We start from the raw sequence: 10359 nt of genomic DNA on the forward strand, positions 1-10359 counted from the left end.
AAGTATATTTTTAGAAACTCTTTTAAGCTTCTTATATATACTAATATAAATATAATATTATATTCTTTTTAAATAAAAGCTTTTTATTAAATTTATTTACTTTTTTAAAGTAGCTCTTTAAGCTTATATAATACTTATAGCTTTTACTATAATTAATAAAGCTTTTTTAAAGTAAAGATATAGCTATATATAGTAAACTTAAGTATCTAAAAATCTACTTATACTAAAAATAATATATAAATAGTAAAAGTTATATATATAAATACTAGTATACTTCTATCTTATAAGTAGATATTTATACTAGTTATAATAAAGCTACTACCTTTTAATTATAAAAAGTATAAAATATATTAATATTTATAAGTTATATATATTTTATAAAAAAAATATACTTTTTAAGCTTTAGTAGTAGAGATTAGAGCTCTTTTATAGTATAATATACTATAGTATAATATTATTAAATAAAATTTTATTATAGTATTAATAGAAAGTTAAAAAGCTAAAATTAAATACTCTTATAAAAAGTATAGTAGTATACTAAGTAATAAGTATTTTCTCTACTATTAGAATTCTAGCTATACCTTATATTAGATAATAGTAAGGGTTTATAGACTTTAAACGCGTAAGTAGTTATATTAGAATATTATAACTATAACTACTAATATCTTAAGAAGGAATAGAGGCTAAAGCCTTTAGTGCGTCGTTACGTAGCTACAGTAATATCTAGGCCCTTGGCTGTTATGTAACTTTTCTAGTAGTCTGTAAGAATAATAAAACTCTCTTTTTATTTTCGTATAAGAGATAACTAGAGCATTGAGTGATCTGCAAAAATCTGCGCAATTTGTGGGCGGTGCCTCTTCTCATGGCAAGCTCATTCGGAGGACATACTGCGAAGTATCTGATCAGGCAACATCGTGACGGTGGACGAGCCAAGTGGCATGTGTTTGCATACAAGCATAAGCTTTTCCTCATCACGGGCAAAAACCAATCTCGTAACCCGGATATATGCAAGCTAAGCAGCCTCCACGTCAGTGGCTCTTACCGCACTTTCTTCCACCTCCATCATACTCCGTCTCGCAAGATATACTCACGCTGATTATCTAGTGCAGTCTGGTAAGAAAAGTAGAGACAAGGCAATAATAGTGCACGAAAGATTTATAATTAAGGTTTTGTATTACTGATATAGGGTGGTGGTATCTCCTGCATAATGTTGTGTCATGCAGAAGTGTTCACTACCATCTACGGCTGCGCCGGTGTTGAACCGACTGAAGCCATCTTATGTACCAACTGTACTAGAAAGATGAAGTCCAACAGCCTGATCCGTACCGTGCATGTTCGCTTAACCAGTGCACTGGTAGTCGAAGTTCATGCGCGAAGCCTCCGTGTCCTTAGGAACCCAAATAGTAACCCGACGTCCGTCTGACTCGAGAGTACCTTCATACTGGTCGAAGAAGGGGCGCCAGTAGACCTGACCGGTTCTACCGCCGCAGTCAATGTTGATAGTAACAGAGGTGCTGCTGGTCTGGGATGTCGAATAGCCAGCAGAAACGCCAATCTCGGCGCTGACTGCATCCCATGCACTTGCACCTAGGCTAGCACTTGCCGAGATGGAAAACGTCTGTGTCTTCGACTCGGAGACGGTGTATGAGCCACCTCCGGGGACTTGGGCTACGAAGACCGCGCTTCCTGGCTTGTATACGTTGTAGGACGTGATGACGTCTGAGAACCTGTCCGCTTGCTGCATAGTATACTTAGCTTTTGGAGAACCCGTAAGGGAGCTGTTGTACATACCCGGTTCTTCAATCCGTTGGCTTCAGACACCGCGGCGGGGCTATCGATCTCCGCCATCAGAGTTTGAAGCTCAGCCTTGTTCTCTTCGACAGTGATCTCTTTGTAGCTGGTTGCTGTGGCTGTAGACATGAGGCGCCAATTTGTGTTCAGCCTAATGGCGACCTCAGTCCAATCTGCGGGTGGAGCTGGCGACTGGTAACCGCCCGTGGACTCGTCGCAGCCGTCTTCAATGGCTCGGGCCCTGGATCCCCAGCTGGAAGCAGAATCACAGACTTCGTAATTCTCATTGTTGCAGAATGAGATACGGCAGTTTCCCTGTGTCCAGATACGGCATTCTCTTGGGATGACACAGACACTCATATCCGGGTTGCTGCCCTCGCCGAAATAGGCGTTGCCATTCATGATATTGCGACCTATTTATCGGAGAAGAAAACTTCAGTCTTGCTTGACAATGGTAAAGAGGTTGGAAGCAAGAGATGTCGGAGAACTCACAGTCACCCCAGTTGGGCATCAGTCTTTTTTCGCAAAAGATGCCACCGGTTTGAGTCCCGTCCCAGTCCTCTTGACGAGGAACAAGAGGGGAGGAAGCTCCCATAGCCGCAAGCATCGGTAAGAGAGTGAAAACGTAGTGCATCATGTCGATGATGGAATTTGGAGCTCGAGGATGAACCAGGTGATCTGAGAAGATGATGTTTGGCTGTGATGATGGAAACGAGAGCAGAAGCACACCTCTTTATACGTCTTTGCTCTCCCTTTTCCTCATGGTTTCCGTGTATCCAGCGTCATGGTTGGCCTTACTATGCACGATATCTACTATCGAACATGGGATATGGTATGCCTTGAACGAGAACCGCAGTTCTGAGCTCTACCGGTTGGTCCCCTCGCACACTGTTGTTGATGTGCATACCTCTGGGGGCCAGAAGTTATGCGCTACCGAGAGTATACGATACTTGGCTGCTGTCATCCAGTGTCTTAGAATGATTCTCTAAGATTAGTAGAGCTCCTTGCCAGGCAAAAGCATCCGAGTCTCCCGGTGCTGATAGAGTTGGAGGAGTGGAGAAGGGGCTGAAATGACGATCTCAGGTGTTAGGATCGCAGAACGATATCACGGTCCCAGTGACGTCTCGTGGTGCCTTGCTCTTCTAGGACTTCAATGCCTTCCATGTGTACGTCTTGCGAACTTGTGAGAGAAAACAGACGTAACCACTCTAATGCTTCACATCATTTCATGTGGTCTCAGAAAGGTCTTGACAAGACTCAGACAACTTCCTGTTTCAGCTTCACCACACGCTCGTCGAGACAACAGGCGATAGGGACATGCATCGGCTAACACGGCGCGGGAGTAAAATCCTCACGTTTCTCTTCCTAATGCTTTTTCTGGTCGAATGGTTCGTGAAGGAAACGGCATGTCCGACGTACGTGCGTAGGCAAGGTTTCGAGCCTCGAGGCGAAGAAGAGGTACCAAGACGACCGCCAAGCGCCAAGCATTCCGATCACCCCACTGCAACCACGACTGTACATTCCTTCTGAGTTGTTTCCCCACAGTATCTTGCTGAATGTAACATGATGACATGCGATTGTAGTCAATACGATGCAACCTGTTCCCGTTAGTTTGACAGTATTTACGCCCTGCAGGTGCGACGGAGGCGAATTACTACTGCATCTGCTCTAGCCCATACTGACTTGGATATCGGAGTATGAAAACTATCCGATTATCCGTCTTGACAGACAAGGCAACCTCTCACCTATCCCCAAAGCATTCTCAACAGCTATTCTGGCGGGGGGCCTGTCTGCGGTGCGAGCCGCACACCCGTCATTGCAGGTACCTTGATGTCCTCCGCGCTTGGCAAACTCCGCTGAAGGATTACTACGTCATGGCAGACCCACTGTGAGGCTGACTTATACAACAGTGTAGAGGCAGCTTGAACCTACATCAGAATACACTTGGTGCTTGACACTCGCACCCATTCCGGTCATGCTGAACATGATGGCCAATCTTGTCCTGCTACTTGCAGCGCTCCTTCTCACCTCGTGTTACGCGCAAAGCCTGAACGACACATCTTTGGAAGGCTGCCAGGGTCCCATCACCACTATCGCCAGGGGCAGCCAGTACTTCAACTCGACTGGGACCGTCCGCCTAGCCTCAAACCCCACACACGATGATGACTGGTATGTCAGCGTCACTATAACCGATAGACGCAATCCCCGTCAGATCTATGGCCCTAGCATGCCCTGGCAAGAGAGAGAAGCATTTCTTAGTGTTCCTGATTCTCTCGTTGGAAGTCAGGAAGGCAATCAGTCGGAGTACTGCGTCTACGAACTCCCGGGACAAGACGCCTCCTCGCAAGAAGAAGCTGGGAACTGCAGCGGCGTGCTGAGCGACGACTGCATTGACGCCTTGATGAAGAACACGCCGATCATGTCAGATGGCCAATGTCATAAGCCAGAGAATGTCGAAGACGCCTGTGGGATGGTTGCGTCGCAGCCAGTAGGTCAGTTTACCCCAATCTTACTTAGCAGCGACAGCATCTTTATGACCTTCTGGCCTGTTCATGCGTCGAACTTGTACTGATGTCGTGGAAAGGTACACCATCAAACTTCAACAGTACCGAGTGTAGTTTGTCCGGAATGCCGCATATCGATCTACCGGATAATTACCGCACCTACTACGCCCACCATGTGCCTGTATCAGAAGGCGGAGGTGGTTACGAGAATTTTGACCTTTATGATAGGCATGTTCGCGAAGCAGTGCCCATGGTATTCACCATCAAGTCTCCAGGTGGCACCATCGCCCACAAGGCCATTTGTGTAGTACCCAACAAGGTCGTAGAGGGAAGCCGTGTTCCAGAATCTGCTGCTACTCAACTAGCCTCCGGAAACTCACTGGCAGCAACATTGGTTGTCATGGCACTTGTATCTGTTTTCTCCATAGCCTGATAGAGGTTTGTGTTTCCGTGTCGTTTAATTGCGACTCACAATCTAGACATTCACACCCGGTGACTTGTACAATTAGCGCTGTCGTAGTAGTGCCCACAGAAATGTCATCTTAGCTAAGCATTTAGCATTAATCGAAAGTATGATGGGGTGACTTGTAATGTGTAAACGCGACGAAGCTTGGAATGACATGTTCACATGAGACGTGCGAGATTACGGCTAGGGTGGTACCTCAAGAAAAGGCAAAATGATAGACCTTCCGTTGCATCCCAAATACTAGACATAGCGACTGAAGATGGGACCCGCGTCTCGCTACACCCGATGGTAGTCTGTATATTAGAAGGAATACGCGATAACGATCGTCAAATCAGCAGAAGCAAAAGCTAAGATTATGTTATAAGAGTTTAAGCTAGAAGACACTTAAAAAGTATTAAAAATATTATAATAGAAGTTAATAGAAGTACTAATACTATTATAATTTAATTTAACTAAGCTAGTAATAATACTAACTAATACAACTAACTTTACTATAGTATTTATTTTTATTAAACTTAGGAATATTAATATTTTAAAAGATAAAACTAAAAAATAGTACTTTTCTAGAGTAAGAGCTTTACTAGCTTATTACTATAGTAGTATACTAATATTATATAAAGTTAAGCTATACTTCTTTTAACTTAGTCTATAGTAAAGTAAAGTAAACTAATATAGTAGTTTATAGAGTATTGTTATATAGAGTTAAGCTATACTTCTCTAGGCTTAGTCTGTACTAAGGCGAGGTAAATTTAAGCAGTAGTCTGTAAAGTATTATATAGAAGATTAAGTAGAAAAGAGTTATTATTATTAACTAAAAGGTAATAATACTAATTCTATAATTAATAGAATAACTAGTTAATAATCTATATAAGAGATAAACTATTTAAGTTAACTATAATAAGTATAATAATAAAATTTATTTATTTTATATACTTATTAAAATCTATTTCTACTATTTTAGCTATTTTAAGTATAAAAGATATTTATAATAGCTTTACTATTTTAAGTAGTTCTACTATTCTAAATAGTTAGCTTTAGTAAGATATTAGTTTTATAATTAGTACTTTATATTAATTATTACTTTTTAACGTAGACGTTAGTTAGCGCTCTTTACTAATTCCTTTATTAAGAGTAGAGTTCTTTTTATTACTTATAATATTATCTTCTCTTTTAGGCGTATTATCTTAATACTCTAGATTATTATTTTCTTATACTATATTTTAGTAAGTAGGTTATATATAAGGCTTTTATAAGTCTATTATATTATAACTATTTTTTTTTTACTTTACCTTCTTAACTATATCTAAGGTTCTATCTTTTTACTATTCTTATCTTTAGAGTTTAACTTTTAAATATTACGCCTATACTAATTATATAAAAAAGTAAAGTTTAGAAATAATTTTTTATTATAAACGCTATAAAGAGAAAAACTTTTATTACTTTATAAATACTATAATAAGTTACTATACTAGCTATATTTTAGTAAAGACTAAATATAGTCTATTTATATTTAAAGAAGAGTAAAAAAAAGTTTAGTAGAAAAAATAAAAGAAACGTCTTAAAGTTACGTATTTAAAAGCTTAGCTAGTCTAGAGTAAACTTAAGCTTCTAAAGGCTAAAGCGTAAAAGTAGTTATTTACTAATTAAGATCTTACTATTTTAAATTTTTAGAATTATATAAAAAAGTAAGCTAAAGAGAATTCTACTCTAAGTATAAACTTTCTAGTAACTAAACTATTACTACTTAGATTATTAACTAACTTAGGCTAGTTATAAGCTAACGCTTCTTTTAATCTTTTTTTAATTATTTTTTTTCTTTTAAGAACTTAGTCTTTACTTTTTTAAATATTTCTAGTAGTACTTAAGTATCTATAACTTATAGTTTATTAAATTTTCTTTTAGTTTTTAAGTATTCTAGCTTTTTAGCTATTTTTACTACTTAACTAAGTATTTCTACTAATAACTAATTTTTTATAGATTCTTAATTTCTTTAACTTTATACTTATTATCTTTAAGCTCTATATTTATTACTAGCTTAGTCTTTAGAAGTACTAGTTCTAGAAGTTTCTTATAAAAGATAGAGTAGATATATATATCTAGTAGTAGTTAGAGTTTATAGTTTACTATACTTATTTCTTCTAGAATTTTAAAAGGTCTTACTTAGAAGTTATCTAGTTTCTTATATAGTTATTTAGTTTTTAAGTTCTATTATAATAAAAAAACTTTATCTTCTCTCTTAAAAGTTAGTCTTTTAATTTTTTACTTATTTACTACTTTAGCTAATATAAGGTTCTTATAAGTAATATTTTTTCTTAATTCTTTATATAGCTCTTATATTAAGTAAGCTTTATTATTTATATTTACTATAATACTTTCTATATTCTTTAGATCTTAATAAGTAGTTAGCTTATATCTATAGGTTGCGTAGTATAATAAGTACTTTATTATTACTAACTTAGTACTGTTATAAGCTAATTATACTATTAATAAGAGTTTAACCTAGTTATCTTATAGCTTATTAGCGTATATCTTTAGATACTATTTTAGTATCTAGTTTATTCTTTCTATCTAGCTGTCTATTTTAGGGTAAAAGCTAGTTAATAGCTTCTTTTTTATACTTAATTTTACTAGAAATATATTTTAATATTTAGATATAAATAGCTTATTATAATTAGTAATAAATTCTTTAAGTATTCTATACTTTAATATTAAAGCTTTACTAACCTTATATATATATTTTTCTATAGTAATAGTCTCTTCTATAGATATAAATTTTACTTCTTTTATATATTAGTATATAATAATAAGAATTATATTATATAATCTTCTAAATTCTAGTTCTAATAATTTTAAGAGCTTTACTATAAAGTCTATTATTACGCTACTCTATAGTCTTATTAGTAGCTATAAGAGTTATAATAGGCTATAAAGTTTATATCTCTTTAGCTTATTTTAATAATATACTAAATAGTTACTTAAAATATTCTATACCTTTACTTATAGGTATAGTATTATAAATACTTTAGCTAGTTATCTAACTATTTCTTTAATTACTATATACCTAAACTTTAGAAATTTATATAGTTCTTAGATAAGACTTAATTTTATATATAAAAGTATATATATTTAATTCTCTTAAATTATATTTTAGTATTTTTACTTATTCTATAATAGTTTATTAAAGCTACTTTCTTTAGGCTTAAACTTCTAGCTAGCTACCTTCTACTACTATTATTATTATAGTAATTCTACTTACTTCGCTACTTTAGCTACTCTAGCTAGTTTTAGCTAGTTATATTATAATATACTATTAAGTACTTTCTTAAATATAGCTTTATATAGTTCTTTATAACCTTCTTTACGTAAGTTAGACTTTTTATTTAGTATATCTACTACTTTATTAAGCGTTTTAGCTTAATAAGTAATTTTAAAGTTAAACTAAGCTAATATCTTAGCCTATTAAGTTTACTATTTATTAAGTTTTTTAGTTATTATAAATATTACTAAGTTCTAATAATTAGAAAAAACTCTAATTTAGTATAGTAGTCTTAATAAGTAAACTTCCTATTATTTAAAAGTATTAACTATTTCTATTAGTTCCTTATTATAAATATTATAATTAAGTTCTACTCTAGAGAACTTTCTTAAATAGTAAAATACTAGTCTTTATTTCTTATCTAGGTATTACTATAATAATATAGCTCTTAGTGCGTAATCTAATATATTAGTCTTAATTTATATTTCTTATTTTAGGTTATATATTTTTAGTATAAGTACTTTAAGAAATATCTACTTAATTTAATTAAAAGCTTTCTAATATTTCTTATTCTATCTAAATCTTATCTTCTTTTTTATAATCTCTAAGAGAGGTATTATAATCTTTAAGTAATCTTTAATAAACTTCTAATAGTAGTTAGTAAATTTTAAAAAAAATTATATATCTTTAACTATTTTAGGTATTAGCTACTCTTATATAATTAAGATCTTTTTTAAGTTTATCTTAACTTTTTTTATAGATACTATAAAGCCTAAGAATTCTATCTCTTTAATATAGAATTTGCACTTCTTTAGCTATAAGTATAACTTATATTTTTTAAGCTTTCTAAGTACTTTCTTAATATACTTAATATATTCTTTAAGTGTTCTACTAGAGTATACTAGTATATTATCTAAGTACGCTGTAATAAAGATTCTAAAATATTTATAGAGTGCGTTATTAATAACTAATTAAAAAGTTACTAGCGCGTTTATTAACTTAAATAGTATAACTATAAATTTAAATAGCTTATATTTTATTTTAAACGCTATTATTTACTTATAACTTTTTTTAATCTTAATTTAGTAAAATCTTTCTTAAATATTAAACTTTATAAACTACTTAGTTCTTTAGAGCTAATCTATAAGCTCTATAATAAGTAGTAAGAGATATTAGTTCTTTTATATTATACTATTTAGCTTTCTAAAGTTAATATATAATTACTACTTTTTATTTACTTTTTTTATTAATAGAATAAGTAAAGCTATTAAGCCTAATCTTAGTTAGATAAATTTCTTTTTTAAATTCTTCTAGATATAATTCTTTAGCTTAGTATTATACTTAGACGCTATTAAGTATATTAGTTCTAAGCTAAGCTTTACTTTTTTTTCTAAGATAATTTTATAATTCTATTCTTAATAGTCTACTAAGTCTATAGCTTTATTTTTCTTAAAGAGTTCTTTAAACTTATTAGTCTAATACTCTCTTAGTATTTTTAGTAGTAAGAGTTCTTTTTTTATAGTTATAACTTATTTTATTTATATAACTCTTACTTTTTAAAAGTTTTTTTTATAGATTCTTCTAATCTTATAAAGTAAGATCTTACTAAACCTTCTATTTTAGATTAAGCTCTAGTTTATTAGGCTTACTCTATATACTCTAGTAACTTTATATATAGATTCTCTTCTAAGTATTATTCTTAGTTACTAATTAATAGTAGGGTTATAGGCGTTTAGCTAATTATAACTAATTAGTATATCTAGTTCTTCTAGATCTATAATATTAATCTTTATTTAGCACTCTATACTTACTATCTTTAGCTTAGTTAGTTTAGTTTCTAACCTTATTATACTATTTCTATATTCTATAGACTTTTTATTAGCTAGTACTACTAGTACTAAATTATTCTTAATTCTATAAAGTATTCTATATTTTTCTACTACTTAGGGTAAGATAATTATTTATATAGCTTTACTATTTATAAGCGCCTTAATTTCTTAACTTTATATAGATATAGTTATAAGTAACTACTTCTCTTAACTAATAGTATTTTATACTTTCTTTAGAGTTATTATAAGTGCGCCTTTACTAGTAAGACTCTATCTCTAGTAGCGTTCTAGCTTTTTAACTACTTCTTTCTTTTATACTTTAGAAAGTAGCCTATATTATTTTTAGAACTATAGTATATTAAATACTTATTATTAAAATAAAAGGTCTAATAGAGATTTATATATAGTATCTCTTTCTAATAAATTACTTTTCTTATTCTTACTTTTTTAGCTTAATAAATTAAGTAATCTATAACCTTATAGATATTTAATAATAGAGTATAATAGTAGTAA

General features: G+C 32.5%; 2 protein-coding genes across 2 annotated transcripts; one reads left to right on the top strand and one right to left on the bottom strand.

Annotated features, from left to right (window-relative positions):
* Positions 1-1339: 1339 nt before the first annotated feature.
* On the bottom strand, positions 1340-2428 carry GT037_010101 (uncharacterized protein; the record flags this gene model as incomplete). Its single annotated transcript, XM_038935148.1, has 3 exons — positions 1340-1738; positions 1792-2204; positions 2284-2428. The coding sequence occupies 3 exons, from the start codon at positions 2426-2428 to the stop codon at positions 1340-1342; spliced, it is 957 nt and encodes a 318-aa protein (XP_038782239.1).
* Positions 2429-3778: 1350 nt separating this feature from the next.
* On the top strand, positions 3779-4728 carry GT037_010102 (uncharacterized protein; the record flags this gene model as incomplete). Its single annotated transcript, XM_038935149.1, has 2 exons — positions 3779-4283; positions 4376-4728. The coding sequence occupies 2 exons, from the start codon at positions 3779-3781 to the stop codon at positions 4726-4728; spliced, it is 858 nt and encodes a 285-aa protein (XP_038782240.1).
* Between the last annotated feature and the right edge of the window lie 5631 nt (positions 4729-10359).

This window comes from Alternaria burnsii (genome assembly GCF_013036055.1).
Source record: "Alternaria burnsii strain CBS107.38 chromosome Unknown 121, whole genome shotgun sequence".
In the NCBI taxonomy this organism is placed as follows: Eukaryota; Fungi; Ascomycota; class Dothideomycetes; order Pleosporales; family Pleosporaceae; genus Alternaria; species Alternaria burnsii.